This window comes from Manis javanica, chromosome 10 (genome assembly GCF_040802235.1).
Source record: "Manis javanica isolate MJ-LG chromosome 10, MJ_LKY, whole genome shotgun sequence".
NCBI classification, from domain to species: Eukaryota; Metazoa; Chordata; class Mammalia; order Pholidota; family Manidae; genus Manis; species Manis javanica.
Window position 1 is genome coordinate 24697825 of NC_133165.1, and position 23851 is coordinate 24721675.

Sequence of the window (23851 nt, forward strand, 5' to 3'; positions counted from 1 at the left end):
ACGCACGTCATAGACGGAGGCAGCCACCAACCCGCGGAAGCCATACGTTGCCATGACGACGCGGGGGGCCGAGCCTAGGCATTCAGAGGCCGGGCGTTTGAAACCAGTGCTTTAGAGAAGGCTCTGAGTGCGGTTGTGTACCTAGAGGTCTCTTCCGTCTTTTCTTTCTCCGATCCCCTCCTAGACCCTTTCGTGGACAGAAAGCTCCAGTTAGCCGACTCCACATCTCCGGCTAGCGACAGAGAGCGTCCACATCCCCGACCAGCGACAGAGAGCGTCCACATCCCCGACCAGCGACAGAGAGCGTAGAAAAGGATTGCACCCAACTGATAGATCCACTGGCTCCTGCTTCGTTTCTGCTGAGCTAGACCCAGCGAGCCTAGAGAGTTGGGCTGAATAACTGGTATTTCATTTAATTGGATTTGAAGAACAAATATATACGGGGGCAACCGCGATCTTTATAAAGGTACCATTCCCGCAAAAATATTAGTCTTCAAAGCAAAGGTTGTATTTGTATTGTTGGTTAAAAAGTTTTTCAAAGAAGCCTAAGTTCTAGTGGGAGGGGAGGTATTCCCGCTTCCACTTTAGTCCTAAAGTCAATATAGCAGTGAGACTGATCTTTCAAAGTTATGAATCAGGTAATGTTGCTTCTCTGCATAAAAATCTACTGATTTTAGAATTAAAAATCAAATTCCTTAATGTGACCAGAGGCCCCATGCGCTCTTGTTCCTGACTATCTCTGACTTCACTTCCAATCACTCTTACATACAGCCAGCTGGGCATTTCTGTTTCACAAACAAGGAAAGATTCCACTGTGGTGTCTTTGCTCTGCTGCCTGTGTCCGACGATAACAGATCACCATCCTTCAGGTCTCAGCTCAGATGTCTCCTCCATGAGGTTTTCCCTCATATCTACATTTTCACCTCCAACACAAAAATACCATTGCATCACCCTTTATTATTTTTTCATAGTACTAAACAATCCTGAACTTACTCTGTTCATTATTTACTGCCATTTTTCTTGTCTGAGAGGAAGCATAGCAAAGTCATTAAGAGAAAGAGCTCTACACCCTGACTCTCTTGGTTTGAAATTCCAGCTCTGCCCTCTGCTAGCTCTGTGACCTTAGACAGGTTATTTTCCTTTTCTGTGCCCTCAGTTTCCTCATGTACAGAATGACGATAATTCTAGTCTCTCCCTTAGAATGATGTAAAAATTAAATGAATACTTATAAAGTGCTTAAAACTGTCTCAACAAATGATACTTGCTAAATGTTAGCTGTTATTATTATTAATATTATTTTATTATTATTGTCTATCTTCCTGTATTAGAACATAAGTTCCAGGAAAACAGGATCCTTGTCTCTTGTTCACCTGTTTATCCTCTGCAAATAGAACAGTGCATGGCACATAATAGGTGCTGAGTAAGTATTTGTTGAATGAATGAATGATTGTTGCACTATGAAGTGGAGAAATGGAGTAATAATGACAAGGTGCTGACACAATCACAGAAAATACCCTTGGTTTTTGTTCCAGTGGCCTTTAACATCTAGCCCACCACCTAATTTTTTGATAACCAAGCATGATTAAATAACCACTCCTGTAATTTCATTAATAGCAACATATAATCAGTTTGTGAAATTTAAAGCTTTGACTTAATGGTCTGAAAGTATTAATAATAAGAAAATTAAAGTGTTAATAAGTATTAAGTAAAAGGTTTATGTAAGTGACTTGAAAGTATTAATAAGAAAACTACAAAACTTTTGGCTTAAATGTTTTGAAAATATTAGAAAAAGAAACTAAAATTAAGTTTACTAAAAACTGAAAATTCATTCAGCTGCCTTTGCTGGTAAAAATCTTATATAATTTTCATTTTAATTCCATTAATACAAAATTCTATTTGAGCCCTTAATTCTCCTGTTAATCCTCTTATACTCTTAATTTTTTATTCCCACTCTGCAATAATATGATTTCCCACATTCCCCTTCGCTCAAATCTACACACCTCTTCCACCCACTTTTCCCTCCTGACCATCTTTCCCAGGAGTCGATGATGTTCTGACTTCTCTGGGAAAAGCAGCTCTTCAACAAGGACTACTTATCTCCCCTAGGCAAATCTACCAAGCTGCCTTTGAGTTTGCCCGTACCCTCAGTTTTCCATGTGTGGTGACCCCAAACCCTCTCCTTTGTTCTCTGGGTTCCAAGTTCTCTAGCTTCCTTAGTAACTGGCGTCCTGCTGTATTTCCTATTTTTCATTGTCTGTGAATCCATCCCTTTCAGATAATTCTTACCAGCTTTTGGATATTATGTAGTATATCTTAGCCTTAAAAAATGCTCCTTCAAAAAGAAAAAGAAGAAAAAAAAATTTAGCCTAAACATGCCTCCAATATAAGCCTCACAAAAGAGAATGAATAAATCATTAGGCAACTGTCAAAAAAAGTGCTCCTTTAATATGACAACGTTACTATTTTAATCAATGTAAAAGGATGTTTTATATAATAGCTGTAATTACAAAACTGATTATTCCTATGGCAGGATGTAGGAATTCCAGCTTCAATGCTTATACAAACACTATATATCCAGTTGAATTAAACATCCAAAAGAAAACAAAACTATAAAAATTTAAAAAGGAAATTTAAGAGACTATTTGTACAACCTAGGGTTTGTAAAGACCTTTTGATCAAGGCAGAACACCTAATAACTATAAGAGAAATAACTTAAAATTTTTATCTATATAAAAATTTAATTTTATGGCAGAAGATGCCCCAAATTAAGTCAAAAGATAAATATTCAGTTAGCAGGTAAATTGTGTTATGTCTATAACATACAAAACTTTACTACTACTAGTACTATTACTAATAGTAATACACATAAATACAACCCAGTAAAAAAATGGCAAAGAATATAAAGAAGCCATCCAGAAACAGCAATTCCAAATAGACAACATAAAAGACACTCAACCTCCTTATTATGAAAATGAAAGTAAACTAACAATGAATTACCACATTACAGCATCAAACTGGCAATAATTCTTTTAAATTAATAATATTATTGAATGGGATTGGGAGAAAAGGGGATGGAGTCAGACAGTGGGGAGGCACTGGCTCCCCATTCCCCTTATAGTAAAAGTCAAAGGACTCACACTAACCTACAAGACTCTCCCCTACCTAGTTGACCTCCTGTGTTGCTTGTGCCTCTCTCGGTGTTGTCTGAACATAGCTCCTGTCTTAGGGCCTTTGCACTAGCCATTTCCTCAGCCAAGACTACTCTTACCTGTCTTACTCAAGTCTTTGTTCAAATCAGCTCAACCAACCATGACAGCCCTATTTAAAGTTTCAGCCATCCTCTACCTTGGTCCCCAACCTCCTGCACTCCTTCTCTCTCTTAACCTGTTCTACTTTTCTTTTTTCTGTAGCATATATCATCCATGATCCTGTATAGTATGATCCTTATTCAATCCTATATAAATTTGTTCTATTCTTTCTTTCTCTGTCCCATACAGAATATAAATACTACAAATGCAAGAATCTTTGTATTGCCCAGTGATGTAAGCCAAGCATCTGAGACAGTGCCTGGCACCAATAGGTGCCCATAATGATTTTCAAATGAGTGAATGAGTGAATGAATGAATGAGTTCTAACAGGAGAAAGTCACATTTTTATGTAAAAAGTTATTGCCTTAATCTCTTTTATATTTTAAAGGAAAAAAATAATTAACATTCTGCTAGTCTGAAATTCAGATTTGCAGTGAAAATATGCCAAGACACAGAAAGATGATTTCTTCTTAGGAAAGAATATCTAAATGAAAATCATGTGATTATTAGGTTCTATATATACCATCAAAATTCTAATTCAGTCAGCCCCACCCTGAATCCAGTCACAACTCTAATTTAATCCACTTCCCTCCTCTTCCAATTGAATCACTTTCTCCAATTCTAGTAAACCCTTTCATTACAAAGTTACCAGCCCACAAAATGTGAAAATTTTGCTTGAGGCTTTTAGTAAGAAAATGGAGGAAAAAAACTCAATGTTCACAAGTTAGAAATTACACTTAAAGTAGTATAAATGATAGCATCTGCTCTATTTTTAACCTAAAAATGATTAATTTTCTAATATAAAAAGCTGGTGCTTTAATCTATTTTGATAAGTGAGAAGGATAGAAAAATAAAGTAGCTTGCCTTCTACCAACAAATCCTGATTTTAATTGAAGATACTTTGGGACCCAGAGAGATATTTCCTGGGAACAGCCTCAAAATGAAATTTGCTGATGGTCCAGGCTAGATTACTAGATAATATTATAATTTAACCACCTCTTACCCAATCCAAGCATAGCTACCTATCACTTGCTGGCCACTCCATTATTACTAAGACAAGTAAAAGCAAGCATATTTAAAAAAAGTTAAAATGAAAGAACTAAAATATAGAAAATAAAGGGATAGAAAAAGACATACCAGGCAAATACTAAAAAACAACAAAAAAGTTTGTGTAGCAAATTATCAGAAGTATTCTTTGAGTAGCATTAACAAGGATATTTGTGGGGCATCTTAATTCAAACCAAAGAAAAATCTAGGAAAACATTAAATCATAAACATGTATGTAACTTATTGCATGGTCTGGAAATTCTGAAACAATAATAAAGAATTAGAAGGTAAAACTGACAAATCTGTAATGGTGGGAATTTTTTTTAATGGCAGTCTCTCCCAGATTAAACAAATTAGCAACATTGATGCATTGTGTGCATAGATATGTTTGTTTACTGTATTTATATTTGCATATATATTTGTCACATTTGTATATGTATATAAAATCCTTCAACCAAAACAAAATACACATTGTTTTAAAAAAATGTTGGACTTTCATAAAATTAACTGTAAAGCTCCCAAATAAATTTCAATAAATGCCTATGTACTCATTTCTAAATGATATATAATCTTTCTAATTTTTGAGCTTTATATAAATGTTCAAAATGTTTATGTAAATGAATCATGTAAAATGTTCAAAATGTTTTATACAAATGAATCATATGCTTTCTTTTATGTTTTGCTTTTATATAGCTGTTGTATACTATACAGAATTTAATTGGGTAAAAATACACAGTATACTGGGCTGTTTATACTCTGCACCCTGATTCCCAACACCAAGCTACCCCCGTGAGGACATCTGGGCCCAACAGCTTGGGAGGAAGAATGATTATTTATTAATTTAAAAAATTATTTCCAGTTTATTCCATAGTGGTTACTTTTTTCAGTGATGTCAATTAAAATATTTTAAAATTATTTAGCTTCCTTTTAATATCATGTATTTTCCTGAAATATTATGTTACCGTACCTTTTTTCTTATTCCTACTTTTTCACTTATTCCTACCACATACGCTTTTTTCCCTCTTGACTAGCTTTGCTTTTGCAGGGGTCTATCTTTTTGGATCTATTTACCATTAAGCTTTTACAAATACTAACCAATTCATTAATTTCTAATCTTAATGTCACTTTTTCCTTCCACCAGCTTTTCTTAGATTTATATTATTTGTTCTTCTAATTTTACAATAAAGTGCTCAATTAAAAAATACACAGTATAATTCTAATAATTATGTTTCCAGTATGGTGATATTACAAATAATGCCACGATGTACATTTTTGTAAATGTGTAGAGGTGCACGGGTATACGTTTCATTTATATATCCCACCAGCAGGTTGAGTTCTCCTTGTTCTGTAATCTCATCTCACCACACTTGATATCGTCCAACTTTTCAATTCTAGGTAATCTGGTGGGTTTATAGTGATATCTTATGGAGGTCTTAATTTGCTTTTCCTTCACTGCTAATTACTTTATGTTTATTGTTCACTTGAATTTCTTCTTTTGTAGGATATCTGTTTAAGTCTTTCTACTGAATTATCTTCTTTTTAGATTGATTTCTATGAGTTCTTAATGCTTTGGGCCCCAGTTCTCTGTCATTTATTTATGCTACATATATATTTTCCACTTCTTGGCTTTTCTTTTTGGTATATTTTGATCTACAAAACCATTAGTATTAGGGTAATTCAGTTTATCAGTCTTTTCCTTTTTGCTTAGTGCATGGTATTTCTTAAGAAATTCTTCCCTACTTTGAGGTTACATTGGTATTGTCAGATACTATCTTTTGAAGGGTTTATAGTCATGCCTTTCACAGGCCCATCAGAAATTCGTTCTATGCATGGTGTGATAGAGGCTCTTGGAATAATCCTGCGAAGCAAGTGAGGCCTTGTCCCTCTCTTCTGAGTGCAGGGCTCTTCTTGGCCCTTTGCACTTAAATATAAAATCTTAAATGTCATGTTTTACAAAATTCCTTTTGGGATAACTGAATCTCAATTTAAGAAGAAATGGACAGTTCTACAATACTGAGTCTTCAAATCTATTAACAGGTTATGTCTTCCATTTATTTAGGTCTTTAATTGCTTCTAAGTAAATTTTTATTGTTTCCATAGAAATCTTGTAAATTTTTGTTAGCTTTAGCCTTAGGTGCTGCTCAATTTTTAATACTTTAATAAGTGGCCTCTTTCTTAATTTGATTGTCCAATAGTTTGTTGCTGGTATATGTAAGTATAATTGTTTTTTATATATTGTATTTTAAATGTAGAGACCTTGCTAAACCCTCTTATTAATTAAAATAGTTAACTCATAACTCTTAGGGATTTTTTTTAAATTTTTTTATTGAGACATAATTGACCTATAATAGTGTGTACATTTAAGGTAACTCTTAGGGATTTTTTATGTAGACAGTCATATCTATGAATAAGGATAGCTTTCTCTCTCCTTCCCAGTCTTTTTCCCACTGCTTTTTTCCCCTTGCTGCCTTATGTCAGGTAGGACATCCAGTGAGATCATAGGCTTCCTTGTCTTCTTCCTGATCTTAATGGGAAAGCTTTCAAATTTCATTGTTAAGTATGGTTTTTACTGAAGGTTTTGGGTCAGTGCATTTTATTCAATTAAAATTTCCCCCCACAATTTTCAGTTTGCTAAATGGATAAATTTTATCAAACACGTCTTGGCATCTAATGAGATTCTCTTTTAGTCTGTTTGTGTGTATTATTACATTAATTTATTTAACTGTCAACTAACCTTTCATTCCTGAAATAAACCCTTGATCATGATGAATATATTGCAGGAATCTGTTTACTCAGATTCTATTTAGGACTTTTGCACCTATGTTCCTAAGTGAGACTGGCCCATTATTTTCCTTTCTCATAGTGTCTTTATTTGAGACTTCTTTAATAAAGTTTATATTATAGAACATGTTGGAAAATACTTTCTCTTCTATGGGAAAATTTGCCTAAGCTTGGAAGTACTTCTTCCTTGAATGTTTGGTAAAATTTGCTGGGTCTAGGTTTTCTTTGTTTAGAGGGTTTTGACTAGCACTTCAGTTTCCTTGATGGTTATAGATATACTCAGTGTTCTATTTTTTCTTTTGTCAATTTTGCTGTTATGTTTTTCTAAGAATTTACTTATTTCCCCTGAATTTTTACACATATTAGCTTAAACTTGTCACACTATACTTACTAAATTTTTGTTTACATGTGCAGCATCTGTAGTGATGACTGCTTTATCTTTTCTGGTATTAGTGTGACTTTGATCTCTGGTCTTTCCCATTTTCACCAGAAGTTTGTCAATTTTGACTTTTCAAAAAGCCAACTTTTACTTTTGCTCCTCTCTATTTCATCAATTCTGGTATTATTTTTATTATTTTCTTTCTTCTACTTTATTTGCTGTATTCTTTTTCTAACTTCTAGAGAAGTTAGATGCTTAGTTCATTTAATTTTCCAGCCTCCTATCTTTTCTTAGATATTTATTTAAGCCTACAAATCTCCCTTTTACTATTGCTTACCAACATCTCACAGGTTTCAGAACATAGAATATTCGCTCTTATTTAAAGTATTTCCTAATTTCCATTTTTACTTCTTTCCTGTTAAAGTTTTATTTAGAGTGCATTTTTAATTTTATAAAATGGGGATTTTTCTAGTTATCTTTTTAAAAGTAATTTATAACTTTATTTTATGGTCAGAGAACCTGCTTTCTATCCTCTTACATTTGTTAAAACTTGTTTTATGGCCACAGTTTTTTTTTTTTGAGAGGGCATCTCTCATATTTATTGATCAAATGGTTGTTAACAACAATAAAATTCTGTATAGGGGGGTCAATGCTCAGTGCACAATCATTAATCCACCCCCAGCCTAATTCTCATCAGTCTCCAATCTTCTGAAGCATAATGAACAAGTTCTTACATGGTGAACGAATTCTTACATAGTGAATAAGTTCTTACATGGTGAACAGTAGAAGGGCATTCATCACAGAAACTTTCAGTTTTGATCATGCGTTATGAATTATAAACAATCAGGTCAAATATGAATATTCGTTTGATTTTTATACTTGATTTATATGTGGATCCCACATTTCTCCCTTTATTATTATTATTTTTATTTTTAATAAAATGCTGAAGTGGTTGGTAGATGCAAGATAAAGGTAGAAAACATAGTTTAGTGTTTTAAGAGAGCACTTGTAGATGATCAGGTGTGTGCCTGTAGACTATGTGTTAACCTAAGCTACACAAGGGCATTAAAACATCCACGGATGCAGAGGATTTCTCTCAAAACAGGGGGGGTGAGGTTCTAAGCTTCACCACTGTTGATCCCCAATTTCTCACCTGATGGCCCCCCTGTGACTGTGCCTGTCTTAGGTTATTCCTCCCTTGAGGAATCTTACCCATCTCTGGCTAACCAGTCATCTTCCGAGGCCACAGTTTTATAGCCAATTTTGTGAAATTTATGAAGTCCTTGAAAAAAATTTGATTCTGCAGTTTGGGAGTACAGAAGTTCAATATATGCCCATAAGGTCAATTTTTAGATTGCACTGCTCAAATATTCTACGTTGTTTTTCAACTACTTGATTAGTCAGTAGAGTCCTGATTTATATCTGATTTCCCTAGGTCCCTGTTAGTCTCAAAAGTGTATCATAGGTGATAAATGATAGGATGTAACTTAATGTTAAAGTTTAGAGCCACTCTTGTTAAAGTCCAAAATGAGGGTATAATTTCTACTAAGTCAACATTCAACAATTTACTGGAGATTACACCTAGTTATATAAGACTGTCATTCCTGCCCAGCTACAAAAAGAAAGAAAGAGAAAGAATAAGAGTTATGACTACTGGAAAAGAGGTAATAATTTTTGTATTTTTTTCAGAAAATATCATCTATATGAAAACCCTTGAATCAATGGTCAAGCTAGCAAACTAATAGGAAGTAAGTATGAGATTTGGAAAGAGATATAAGATCAACAAATAATAAAAATTAATAGAAAAAGTGTCCATTTACAAAGCACTCAAAAATTATAAAATTCCCAAGAATATATCTAAAGAAACATACATTATCATTATGGGTAAAATTTTGAAACTTTATAAATAAATATAAGATCTGAATAAATGGAGGAATATACCAGTTAATTGGTGGGCATGCCCAATATGGGAGTTACGTCCACCCGCAAATTTATTTTAACTTCATGCAATTTCAATTCAGATCAACAGGATTTTTATGGAACTTGACAAATTTATTCTAAAATGAATACTGATGTTTAGCTCTACTAATTCTAAATATGAATAAAGACATGGGGACTTGCCTTACCAAGTATCAATACTAAGTGTGAAGCTACAATAATTAAAACTATAGTCTTGGCACAGAAATGGGCAAATTAGTGGATTTAAATGGAGAGTCTAGAAAAAGATCCATGCTTATATTTGAAGTTGGCATATAAAAGTGAAGTATTCCAACTCGGTGGGTTAAATGGTGGTAGACAATTAGATTTATACCAAAAATCCTAACCATACAGATCCCTACCTCCCAACAATACAATTCCAAATGGGTGAAACAAATAAAGATGTAAAACAAAGAAAACAATGAAAATGAATCTTTGTGACTCCATGGAAGAGTGGGTTACTTAAACAGGAAGGGAACAAATCACAATTGAAAAGATGAATAAATTATTATGCTTTATTTTTCAAAATAAGACACCATAAATTAATTGCTACAATATAATAGATAGTGGATTCGTATCCCAAATATTTAGAAAATTTTATAAATCAGAAAAAAAACAATTTAACTAAAAAAATGAGTGAAGTATATAACTAGTAATTTACAAAACTGAAACCCATAAAAGGCCATTAAATCTATGAAAAAGCACATCACCAGAAAACAGGCAACATATTAATAATTAAAATAAATAATTAATAAAAGGAGATAAATTATTTTGCCAATCAAATCACCAACAACTAAAAATTTGACATGAAGTACATCTGGGGGTGTGGAGAAAGAAACTCTCCTCTGCTAGTGAGTGTGTTAATTAGGAAAATCACTAGGTAAAGCAACTTAACATTGCATAACAATATACAAATATAATTTGTATTATTTCTACACTACCTAAAAATACTGTGGTATAATTTCTATACCACATAAAAATAATGCTTAGGAAGATCTACCCTAGGTAAAATTATCACATATAATTACAAGGACACATATAAAAGGTTTTTAATGCAGCATTGTTTATGGGAAAACACTGGAACTAATCCAAATACTCCCTAATAGAGAAATACATCAATAAAATATATTCTTATGACAGACTACATATGTAGGTATACATAGGTATATATAAACATCTTGAATCTGTTAGTGTTGAATTTAAAAATTGCACAAGTGTTAGCGTATTTGGTATAAAATCATTTATATAAAATAAAAAGATGCACAAAACAATACTCTATTAGTATATAATGCACATGCACACACAAAAACATCCACAGAAAACACTAAATCCATGATGCTAGGGAGGAGAAAGAAATTAGGATTTGGGGTTTGAATCTGAAAGGGACTTCTTGAAGTATTTATTTCTTCTATTTAAAAGTACTTGCTGCAGGGACAAGACCCTTCCAGATGTCTATTCTCACTAGTTCTATTAAGCATTACACTGGAGCTTCTACTCAGGGCTGTTAGGCAATGAAAAGAAATAAAGGGCATCCAAATTAGGAAGGATAAAAGTATATTGATATATGAAATGATTTTATGTAGAGAAAAATCTTAAGGAACCACGAAAAAAATACTAGAACTAATAAACAAGTTCAGAAAGGTTGCAGGATACAAGATCATTATTCAAAAACCAATTGCTTTCCATACACAATGAAAATTCTGCAAGGTTAATTCCATTCACAATAGCATCAAAAAGAATAAATGTTTAGGAATAAAAAAGTACAACACTTCTACTGTAGAAATTAAAACATTGTTAAAGAGCTAAATAAATGGAAAAGCATTCCACATTCATGGATCAGAAGACTTAGTATTGTTAAGATGGCAATACTCACCAAATTGATCTATGGATTCCTGTGACTCCCCACCCCTAACCTCCAGAAATTAAAAGCTGATCTTAAAATTGATAAGTAAACATAAAGGACCCAGAATAACCATAACACTCTTGAAAAGAATTTTAAAATGTGGATGACTCACACTTCTCCATTTCAAAACTTTAATATACAAAACTATACAAAGCTATAATAAGACACTGGTATAAGGACAGCTATGTAGTTGAATGGAATAGAATTAAGAGTCTGAAATAAACCCTTATATTTGTGGTCAATTGATTTTAACAAAGGTTTCAAGACAACAGTGAAAGTATAGTCTTTTCAACAAATGCTGCTGAAATGATCAATATCTACCTACAGAAAAATGAATTTGGATCTCTACCTCATGCCATTCACAAAAATGAAGCTAAAATTGGTTATGGACCCAAATGTAAGCTAAAATGAGAAAACTCTTAGAAGAAAACAGAGGAGTATTATCTGCATGACCTTGAGCTAGGCAATAATTTCTTAGATAAAACACCAAGAGCACAAGCAATAAAGAAAACTGATAAATTGGACTTCATCAAAATTTAAAACTTGTGCACTTCCAAAGACATAAGAAAGTGAAAAGATTACCCATAGACTGAGAGAAAATATTTGCAAATCATATGTTCAACAAAGGACTTGTAACCAGGACATATAAAGACTTCTTGTAACTCAAAAAGACAAATAACTCAAAAAAATGAGCAAAGTATTGGAATAGAAATTTCTTCAAAAAATATATATGGCCAATCAACATAGGGAAAAATGCTCAGTATCATTAGTCATTAAGGAAATGCAAATCAAAACCATGAGATAAGATTTCATGCTGACTAGAAGTGCTATTAAAAAAAGACAAAAAGACAAGTGTTCACGAGGACATTGAGAAATTGGAACCCTCATATATATTTGCAGATGGAAATTTAAAATGTTGCAGGCACTTTGGGAAAATGCATAACAGTTTCTCAAAACATTAAACATAGGGCTGCTATATAACACAATTCCATTCCTAGGTATCTACACAGGAAAAATAAATGTCCACTTAGAAATTTGTACATGAATGTTCATAACAGCATCATTCATAATAGCCAAAAGATTAAAACAACCCAAATGTTATCAGCTGATGAGTACATAAATAAAATGTGATCTATTCATAAAAATGAAAAATTATTCAACCACAAAAAGAAACAAAATACTGATATATGCTATAATATGGATGAACTCCAAAACATGCTGAGTGAAATAAACTGGACACAAAACACTGTATGTCATATGATCCCTTTTATATGAACTATCCAGAATAGGCAAATCAAGACAAAGTAGATTAATGGTTGTCTGCAGCTGAGGATGGAAATGGGCTGTGACTACAAATGGCATGAGGTTGCTTTTTGGAATGATGAAAGTGCTCTAAAATTAGGTAATGGTGATGATTGCATGGCTCTGTAAATATACCAAAAATTACTGAATTGTACAGTTAAAGTGGGTGATATTTTTCTTGTATAAGTTACATTTCAATAAAGCTATTTTTAAAAACCATTTGAAGCAAACATGGCAATATAAAGATGTTAATTCTGGGCTGGTTGGAATACAGGTTTTTGCTATATATTCTATTTTCTCTATTTTTAATGTATCTGAAGAACAAAAAAATTAAGACAGCATGAATTCCTAGGCCCTAATTTCAAATGAGACAGGTGCATAAATTTAAAGTCTTTTATTATACTCTTACCTCTAGATACTGACAGTTGCCCCCAGCCACAAAAGAAATGACTGGATCCCTATCAGAGCACTCTCCATGAAGCCTACCAGTCTTACCTAAGAAACGCAACTCTATAATGCTTGACTCTTAAACATACACCAAGAATAACTAAACATATGAGGAAAACATTTAACATAAAAGAAACCAAATGTCCTGGAAGGGTGGATTCAGAGGAAACAGACACAACATAGAGCACAAATTAATCTTTAAAAAAATCCCTAAAATTTACACTTCTAGAGGGAGAAAAGAAAAGCTGCAGCCATGGAAAAATATCAGTAATCTATAATAAAAGGAATATCCAGAGAACAAAAGAATTTCTGGAAATTAACTGCTAGAAAGCTTGGAAAATAAAATATAATGAACAAAAAGATGGAAAATAGAGCAAAGATAACATTAGAAGATCAGTCCAAGAGCTTTAATATCCAAATGTATTTCCACAGAGCAAGAACTGAAAATAGTGGAAAGGAATATACAAAGAAATTATTTAAGAAAATTTCTCAGCCATGAAGGACATGAGTTTCTACATCAGAAGTTCTAGAACAATTGTTGACAAATAAGACCAATCATCTTGATTGAATCTGAGAAAATAAAGAGCAAAAGAACATCTTAAAGGTATGTAGAGAGTAAAAGTTGGGTTGCAAAAAAAGGATCAGAAAACAAATTGGTTTTGGATGTCGAGAAGCTAGAATTCAGTGAAACAATGTCATCAGAATCCCAAAAGAAAAGTGTAAAATTAGAACAAAGACACTTCAGACATGCAAACCTTGCTAGACAGTGGTTATATTTGTGACTAGTCAATAACTCTGAATTTCCTTTTTATATTGGGAAATTCCCACATTATGACCCTTGCCTTGACAAGGTTGAAGCCAGAACTCAATTTTTCAGCTTCTACTGCAGCAAATATGTAGGCATATGACCTGGGCTCCTCCAGTCAGACACTTTTATGGAGACCTCAATTTGAGGAAATGTGAAGGAATAGATTTTGTACAGGATCTGTTCCTGGAGAGGGTGGTGAGAGACTGGACTTTCAGAGGCACTAGTGGCATAAGTTCCAGTAGGTAGTGTCCCTTGGTCAAGGTCTTTGGTGCCTTTGACCACAGGAGGTACAGGAATACCTTAATATAGACTGTTGGATAATTTGGATATTGTTTTTGGATGCAGTCTCCAAACCCCATTCCCCCGTCCTCCTGGAGATTCTGTGAGCTACTTCATAATCTCTAATGAAGCTTCCAAAGATGCTTCTGGTGGATATGCTCACTGACACAAGGGCATAAACTAGGAAAGAAGAGAGATGGGTGAAATCAAGGGGTCTAACATAATATTGAGGGAAAGGGAATCCCCAGGATTATGGTTAACAAACCCCACGATGCAGGCTCTGCAACAGTCTAAAGATTAGCCAATCCAGGTTTAAGAAAGCATATGGAACTCCAGGCAGAATATTTTTAAAAGAGAAATCTGATTTAGTACCTGGTGTGGTTTAAGTAGTTAGAAGAGGTGTACACTAGTGGAAATGAATTTGGGAATGAGTTAATGTGTATTAAGCCAAGCAAATGACATATTAAGAAAATTATTAACTATAGGATAGATAAAATTTTGTACATGCAAAGCAGGGTAATCATAGCTCACTACATGATTCAGCTGAGACTAATTTTACATGGTAAAAATAAAGACTTGATTTAACCAAAAAGTTTTGTATCTATATGACAGGCTAGGGCAGGGGAAATCTCTGTGTTAGGATGAAACATAAGAGAACTTAACCCATGCCTTTTGTGGTATGAGTGTCCACAATCTCTAAAACTGAGAAGTCTACGAATACTAGAAAAACAAAAGAAACAGCTAAAATATGTAAGAGTGATTTAGGAATGGGAATGAGGGAGACAGTGTATTGGTCAGGATTCTTTAGTTGCATACTATAGAATCCACTACTTTAATGCAAAGAAGTGTTTTTTTTTAAGCATTAAAGTAATTTAATCTCTTGGAGAATCCAAGAATGAGGCTTATGTGCTACTCAACCAATGTCTTCAAAATGTATTGACAATTCAAAGAAGCATAGATGTTGCCTCAAAACTCAATAGCGTGGCTGTGTCTTGGTGATAAGGGGCTCAAGAAGGCTTCTGGCTCCTGCTGCTCCCTACTCCAGATACCACTGTGACTGCTAAGTGTCCCTGTAACAGAGGAAAGCAAATAGAGAAGACTAATGAGGTTAATATTATCATGCTCAACTTATACTTTTTATCACAATGAAGTCATAATGTGACATTTAAGTTGCTTATTTAAAGGACATGTCCTCCCAGCAAGTAAAAATAAAGGTCAAGTTCCAATCTTTGTCATGATTTAATCTGTGCTCTTCCAACTATGTTACAATTTAGTCTATGCTGTTCATGCCTGACACTTCCTGCCATGAGTCTTTATATCTACATTCCTGGATGTTCCTAAATAGGAAATCTACACCAAAGATTGGACTTTGAGGCAAAGTACACAGAAAAAGTCACCTTTTTATCTTAACTTTTCCATGTAGCTTATCAAGAAGGGAATGTTGAAGCTTGTGAGGCAGAAGCATGAAAATATCTTAGAGAGAAAAAGCAAGCACATCTCATGGAAGGAATTTATTACTTTAGATAAGTGCCCATTAGAGGTGAAAGGAATATTCTGGAGAGCTCCCACCTCAGCAATTTGTATTAAGCACCAAATAAATGGTCCAAGCAAATAGTACTCATGGAATATGGAAGACAGAATCCTCACCAAGGTCTAGGATTTGTAGGGAGGGGTCAATCAGGTAGGACCTATATCAGGAAGGCAGGGGTTATAACTTAGAAAAGAGAAGTGAGGGAGAAAGAGCACTGAGTCAGAGAAAATGGCTAGAGTATTTGCAGCCAAGGGTTTGTGGAAGGAGCTTTTGAGAGATACATTTGGGAAAACAAAGAGAAAAAGATGGTGACACAGTCATTTACTTTGCTCCCTCCAAACTCCACTGAAGTGACAGTACTAGGATTTTTGTTTTAAGAAGTAAGTTACAAAGAGAGCATATGGTAAAGGAAATAAGATAGTAGTAAATTTTGAAAACAGATGGACAAATAGAAACTGATTTATCAAACCCTAGAAAGTTGAATCTTAAACTGGCAGTGAGAAAAGCAAAGAAGGAACACAACTGTGCCACAGAATCCAAAGGCTTAGGTTTCATTGCACTGGCTTCCTCTGGATGTGGAAGGAGGCTAAGGAAGATTTGCTGAAAGTCTGAGAAGCAGTGGGAGCCTCAGACTCCCTCACATTCTCTAGCAGCAGGATAAACTGCTCCTCTCTCATCTTGATGGAAAACCAAGCTTCATTTCCTAGAGCAAGTGGAAAAGGTAGTCCCTGAACTGAGAACTTCCAGGAACCATCGGCAGTGTGGTTGTCATCAGGAAAACAAATTGATTTGGTGAGCTTCCCAAGTTGGATATTGGAAATTTCAGGATCTTCTTCCATGTGGTGGGGGAGCCAGGCCTGTCCCTTCCAGGAAGAAGATTGGAAGAGCCTTCACTGTTGCATATGACCAGCTCTTAGAGATGCCAGTGTCAGAGTTTCACCCAGGACACAGCCCAGCTGGATCCATTCAGGGAAGCATAATCACCAAACCTATCCATACATCCAGTTTTGAATCAGCATTTTTCTGTGCTATACTCATATATGAACCAACTACTAAGGATCATCAGACATTTGAGGAAAGCGTTACATCTGAAAGATAGAAAACAAAATGAAAAAAAAATGTAAAAAGAAATTTCAAAGAAACAGACCATGCAGGGGGAAAAAAACACTTCAAAGCCATTGACATTTTAGTATTTTCAGAGAGACTGATGAAGTGCACCTGTGAAACAAGAACAGGACAATAAGACTGAGGGAAAAAAGGGTGGGGGAAGGTACATCTGCACACAAAAAAGGTAATGGATCAGAAATAACCTGTTGGAAATTAAAATTTTGATAGGCGGAATGAAAAAGACACAATTGAAGGAGTTTGGGGAGGTAAAGATGAGGGGATTTTTCAAAAGAGAGAGCATAGTGATAAAGGGATAGAAAAGTGGGAGAAAAAAAGACACAAAAATTAAGGTCCAATCTCCAAATAACAGGAGTTAATGTGCATAGGAAAAATGTAGAGGAAGTCATCAAAGAAGTAATTTAAAAAATGTCTTAAAACCAAAGCACCTGAATTTTGAGATTGAAAAAATTTAAGAACACTGGGACAGTGAAAAGCTTCTACAAACAGAGAAAATACACAGCACACAGGTCATGTATAGAGGCCTGTGGACCAGTTTCATCTTCCTTATTCCTCACATCATACACACAAGACAAAACAAATTAATAAAATAAACCAGTTAGAACGAAAGGTATAATTAAAATCAGAATTAAAGGTAAAATTAATGTATAATAAAGAAAAAACCATGAGGTAATACTTATCTGCCTCTGGACAGGGAAGTAACTTACTGAATATAAAAGACATTACAAACGAAAAGATAAACAGTACCATAAGACATTGAAATGTATGTCAAAAACATTTTAAATCTAATAGAATTGAAGTTTTAAACTAAATGGCAAACTGGGAAAAACTTATGTGCATATATAACAAAGGGCTTATTTTAATAGTAAAATATTCATATGAGCAATATGCATATAAGTAATATGTAAGATGTTAGTATAAGTAGATGAGAAAAAAAAGCACTAGAACCCTATTAGAGAAAAATGGGTAAAAGATATGAACCAATACATATGATGAAATGCAATGGCTGATAATCATGAAAGAAAAAATAGCATCCTTCATGGTAATCCAAAAAAGGTAAATTAAAACTTGAGGTATACTTTTTCACTTACCAAATTAGCAAATCTTTTTTTTTTCCCTAAGTTAAGTTACTCAGTGGTGAGAATATGAAATGACATATTCTTTCTGAATAGTTTTGGCAATATGTGTTAGGATCTTAAAATATTTAAATACTAAAATGCAGTAATTCCATTCCTAATAACCAGTCTAAGGCATTTCATTCATTCAACCAATATTTTACTGTATATACTGTTTTAGGTACTGAAATACAGAATAAATATAAGTGATTAGTAATAGTTGTGGAAAAGTAAAAACAAAATAACTGTCCAATAAGAGGGGGAAATTGAGCCATTTGCCTTAATAAAATAGAATTTATTCAGTCATCAAATATTATGGCTATAAATTATTTTCAATCAGTGGTTAGGTAGATTTTCTACCTCGAGAAGAAAGTTTTGGAACACAATTTAGATATTGTCAGCAGAAACAGTGGCCAATGCCTGAGGCATTTTGTCAAACAATCCCCATTTGAGATAATAAATTTGAAATATGTATGCAGCATGAAAGACGAAAAGGCTTTCCTGCTATCCTGAAATTGGTGTGCAATCTGGACACTGGCTATAGTGAAAGGGACTTTTAAATTCATTCATTTCGCTCCTCACCTTCTCTAGCTGAAAACACACACACACACACACACACACATGTACACTCCACACACACACACACACACCCCACACACATACACATACACCCACACACACACATACACACAAGGAAAGGTCAGAGGAATTATTTTTAAAAGACACAGAGGAAAGACTTTGTAATTTCCAGAGATCCATTAAGTTTAAGAGACCAGGTATTATTTTTTAATCATTCTGATAAGACAATATCTTTCCTCCATTGTAAGAACTGTCAAGTTTCCTTAGATAAAGAATTTCTGTGTTACTGTACCATGGATAAGGATATAATGTATACCTGAAGTGAAAATGTATTTATTTATTCTCAACCAGTACCTGTAGCCCAGCTTGAAAGAAGCAAGCAGGCAGTCTCATGGTTACAGCAAGCAGCTGAGATCATAGAGAAGTGATGCATTTGGCTGGAATACTGAAGGATTACTGTCTGTACATGGCAAATTCTGAGCAGTTTTGTTTTGAGTGCAGTTATATTAGTATATATAATATATATTTACATGTTATATATACTAGTTATTATATATATTTATATTATAACATAAAAGATTATCTTTTGTTCAATAGCTATATATATATACACACATGCATACACACACACCTATAATAGATATGATAGCCCTGCCTCATTCTTCCTAGAGTTCTTAGAAATGCACAGTGGAAATAATTTAGTTTCTAAAACAAATACAAAGTACTCAACTCAAAGATTATTTCAATTGTATATTCAATATTTCAATAAGAAATGAGGTCTTGTGTAATACTCATAGTCAGCATTTATTATTTCTTAAGGGAAAGGCCCTTAACATGGTATTTAAGCTTTTGATATTTAGCTGTCCTTCTAAATTGTTCATTCTTCCCATTTCTTTAGAGCAAGTTTTCAAATAGAATGGAAAATTTGAGTATCTGTTCCCAAGAAATATTTAAAGCATTTATAAAATATCATTATAGAAGAATTTTAAGATCATAAAATAAGGGTGAGTAGGGAGCCTATGACATGATACTATCACAAGGTGATCCTGGTGCACAGCAGCCAAGGCCTAGCTTGGGATTCACCAGAGAGAGCAAGCCTGTCCCTTGCCCCAGAAAGCAGCCCCAAAGGAATGAGAGACCTAGGAATAAAAGACACACCTGTTAAGAGGAGAAGCATGCCTACTCCTATCATAAGTTGGTGTATGAAATCAGAGGAGACTTTACCTAGAGATTATGAATCCACTTGGAGTCACCTTACCAAATTATTGGGAATTTGTGAGTTACTGGTTCTGGACAAATTCTCTGCACATTTGTCAGAAACCAAGAGCAGATCCAGGTTTTGTGGGGTCTGAAGATAATACAAATTTCAGGGACTTCTTAGGAATGGAAAGATTTCCCTGGGAAAGCTGCCAGGGTGGGAGGGAAAGTAGTAGAGTAAAGATAGCACCGCTGTCAGGGCACAAAACACCATTGGTACTGGGGTCTGCACAGAGCCATGGGGAGATGAAAGTCAGGCCAAGGAAATGGGGTGAGGGGGAGCTCCCAGGTGGAGGGAACCCCATTCCCTTTATAGGTCCAGGCATTTAATCTTCCTCACGCTGCAGTCTCCCCAATAAGACTTCAAAAGATCAGCTTGCCTGCCACAGTGTAAAATAGTAACACCCCCTATACCTCCTGTCTTTCCTTATTGGAGGTCCATTCAGATAAAAGGAAGCTGGGGCTGGGGCCCATTCCTCTACTCCTACTGGCCCCAGGGTGGGGGGGTTGTCACTTTGGCTTCTTTGAGTAAATATAATCCCTTCTTCCTTTCTAGAGTTTGGGGCAAAAATAGCAAAGGAAGGACTTGCTCTCTGTGACTCCTGCTGGTGGCTTTTGTAAGAGTGCGTCAAACCAATGTTTGCTGCAGACATGAATACTTATGGCAGGGACCCTTGAAGTGAGCAGTAAGTGACCTCTGCCTAAGCTGGACCCTCATGCACCAAAGAATCTGCAAAAAGTGGGATAAGGAGGATCAATGTACACTTCTCCTTTTCCAACTTGAACATCAGAGGACGGATGGAGGGTCACAGCTGGTGAAACTATCTGCAGGGCTTTATAGGACTTATTGCAATAAATTGGGGGGTAGTTGATGACAGTGTGGCTCATTCTTAGGGAGTATGAAAAATGCAATTTATTTAGACTCTAAAGAACAACATCTCCCTCTTCCTGTTCCAGATATATTTAATGAACACTCAGAGTTTGGGGGTAGGTTATTATAAAGGAGCAGCATTGTCCAAAAATGGCCCTAGATATTTCCCCAGCTGGATGGAAAATGCTCAAGTTCAGATTCCTATGGTAACAGTGGCTTCCTTCTCATGGCTGGAGACCTCAACTATCCAAAGGAACTTGAGGTTCCCCCCCCCCCCCGCTAAAGCAGAGGCCTGCTGGCCTTCCCAGACAGCTCCTGTATATGGTTGGCATGACTTCTAGGCTATTTGATTTCCCAAGTCTGTATGTCCCTTTCCTGATAAAGTCTCTATCATCAAAGCCCTATATGAAGGAAGAGCAATGGGGGAATGGGCCCCTCCCTTAGAACAACACCCAAGACACACCCAGGATCCCTCCCGAAAAAGGGATACCTTTCTGTGGAATTCTGAAGAAATGGGAAGACTGTGTCCCTTGTTTTGACATGTTCTTACAGGTGTATCAAGTCCTTAACTCATACTATATAACTTTGTGGTATTTATCCCCATACTTTGCATAACTATTGGCAATTCCCAAGGACCAAAGACAGAATTATTTCCCGGAGAGAAGGAGCATTTAAATAGTAAGCTTCCAGCAGGGTTAGGGTTTTTCCAGGCAGTGTATTTCAGGGAGAGAGAAACAAAGGTACTAATGACTGGATGGAGGGACAAAAGAGTGATTATAAGCATGGGTAATTAAGTTTATCCTGGGTAAAAAGGAAATGAGAACATGAGGGTAACTGGTGAATCAGCAAGCCCAAAAACTATCATCTCATTTGCATAAAAGTCCACGGGTAGTTCCTGCTGACTCAAAGACACTCAAACTAATTTTGGAATAATAGCATTTTCCACCATCCTCACCTATCCAGACCATACCTGAAGACTTGAGAGTTTGTTGTTATTATGGAGGCTATGAAGTCTCAGGCAAACTGTACCCAGAACCCAAGTTGTAGAATCATGACCTTCTACCCAACTGAAGAAGAGTTTAATGATTTTGAGAAATATATTATTTATATGGAATCTCAAGGTGCACACCGAGCAGGTGTGGCCAAGATAATCCCCCCCAAGGGGTGGGAAGCCAGGAAGACATACGATGACATCAGTGACATCCTAATCCCCACTCCCCTCCAGCAGGCTGTCTCTGGCAGGGCTGGTGTGTTCACTCAATACTCTAAGAAGAAGAAGGCCATGACAGTCAGGGAGTATTGCCACCTGGCACACAGTGCTAAATATCAGGCACCACCACACTGGGATTTTGATGATTTGGAGCAAAAATTCTGGAAAACCCGGCTCTACAGTTCACCGATCTATGGCGCTGACGTCAACGGCTCCTTATTTGATGCAAATACTAAGCAGTGGAACCTCAGACACCTGGGTACCATTCAGGACCTGCTGGAGCAGGAGTGTGGGGTGGTCATTGAAGGCGTCAACACACCCTACCTGTACTTCGGCATGTGGAAGACCACATTCGCATGGCATACAGAGGACATGGACTTGTACAGTATCAACTATGTGCACTTCGGGGAGCCCAAAACGTGGTACGTGGTGCCCCCAGAGCATGGCTGGCGCCTGGAACGCCTGGCTAAGGAGCTCTTCCCAGCCAGTGCCCACAGCTGCAGGGCCTTCCTGCGGCACAAGGTGGCCCTCATGTCACCCACTGTCCTCAGGAACAACAGGATCCCCTTCAGTCGGGTCACGCAGGAGGCTGGCGAGTTCATAGTCACATTTCCCTACGGCTACCACGCTGGCTTCAACCACGGCTTCAACTGCGTGGAGGCCATCAACTTCGCCATGCCGCGCTGGATCAATTATGGCAAAGCGGCCTCTCAGTGCAGCTGCGGGGAGGCCAGGGTCAGCTTTTCCATGGATGTCTTTGTGCGCACCCTGCAGCCCGAGCGCTATGAGCTCTGGAAGCACGGGCAGGACCGGGCGGCGGTGAACCACGTGGCACCCGCGGCCGCGGGCAGCCAGGAGCCAGGCACCTGAAAGGAGTTGCGGGCGACCGGGAGAGCCGCGCTGGGCCTCCGGGATCTGCCGCCCCGTCGCTCACTGAGCCCTGCCAGGCAGGTGGCCGCGGGGCGAGGGGGCCACCGCCGCGCCCCTAGGCTGCCCGCGTCTCGGCGCCACGTGTGGGCCTCTGATCCTCCCTCTGCAGCTCAGGGCAGGGATGCCACTTGTTGGCCCCCGGAGCACAGCTCAGCCCTGCTGACAACCTCGGGCCCATCCGACCTGGGTCTCCACCCAACTGGCAGTCGGGGTCCTGGCCGTCGTCCTCAGGAGCAGGGGACTCAGGAGCTGACTGACCAGGTCCCAGCCAAGAAGCGCCTCTTGCTGAGCACAGCATGTGCAGCTCAGGATCCCGGTGCTCAGGCCCTGTCTTTGGACGGACCCTCACTGGACAACGCTGCACCGCCAAGCCCTGTGTCCCCGCATTCTGCTAAGGCTTCTGGGTGCTGCTGTGTCCCTGCACCCTGAGCCCAGGGGATGTTTTGGTAGCCCGCTACTCTGACGCGTGGAGGCTCCCTAAGACTGGGCACGTGTACACCTCAGAACCTTCACAATGTGCGGTGCTGCCATGGGACCTGCTTAGTCCACATTATTTATGACATACAGCTTATTCTTCCTCCCAGACACCATTACCTCTTTCAACACTGATGATTTCCCTGTTGCCAACGAGGTTTCATCCACTGGATGCTTGTCTCTGCAAATGAGGCCCCACAGACATTGCCAAAGTCTGATCTGCACCTAAACCTCCATTCTCTCGGCCAGCTCTGGGTGCTGATGCGATTTGGATGAATCCTGGACTTTGGTTCCCCTCTGGTCTCTTCCCTTCCCTCTTTCCCTCTTCTCCCCACTTTTTTAGAAGACTAGGCCCTTTTGACCAGTTTGGTCTGTAGAGGTTCAGAAAATAATGTTTCTGAGTCATTGGTGCCTTTAAAATGTATCACCAGTATTTTTTTCAAAAATACATTAAAGGTAACCAAAATGTTAAAATCTGATTTTATTTCTGATATCGTCCATTCAGCCAATTTAAGAATGAAGGTTATT

General features: G+C 36.8%; 1 protein-coding gene across 1 annotated transcript; it reads left to right on the forward strand.

The window, feature by feature from the left end:
- Positions 1–117: 117 nt before the first annotated feature.
- LOC140844014 (lysine-specific demethylase 4D-like) lies at positions 118–23851 on the forward strand. Its single transcript, XM_073214881.1, is given in 4 exon segments — positions 118–466; positions 1329–1420; positions 9205–9263; positions 20395–23851. A coding segment is annotated over 1 exon segment (1572 nt). The 5' UTR covers positions 118–466; positions 1329–1420; positions 9205–9263; positions 20395–21706; the 3' UTR covers positions 23279–23851.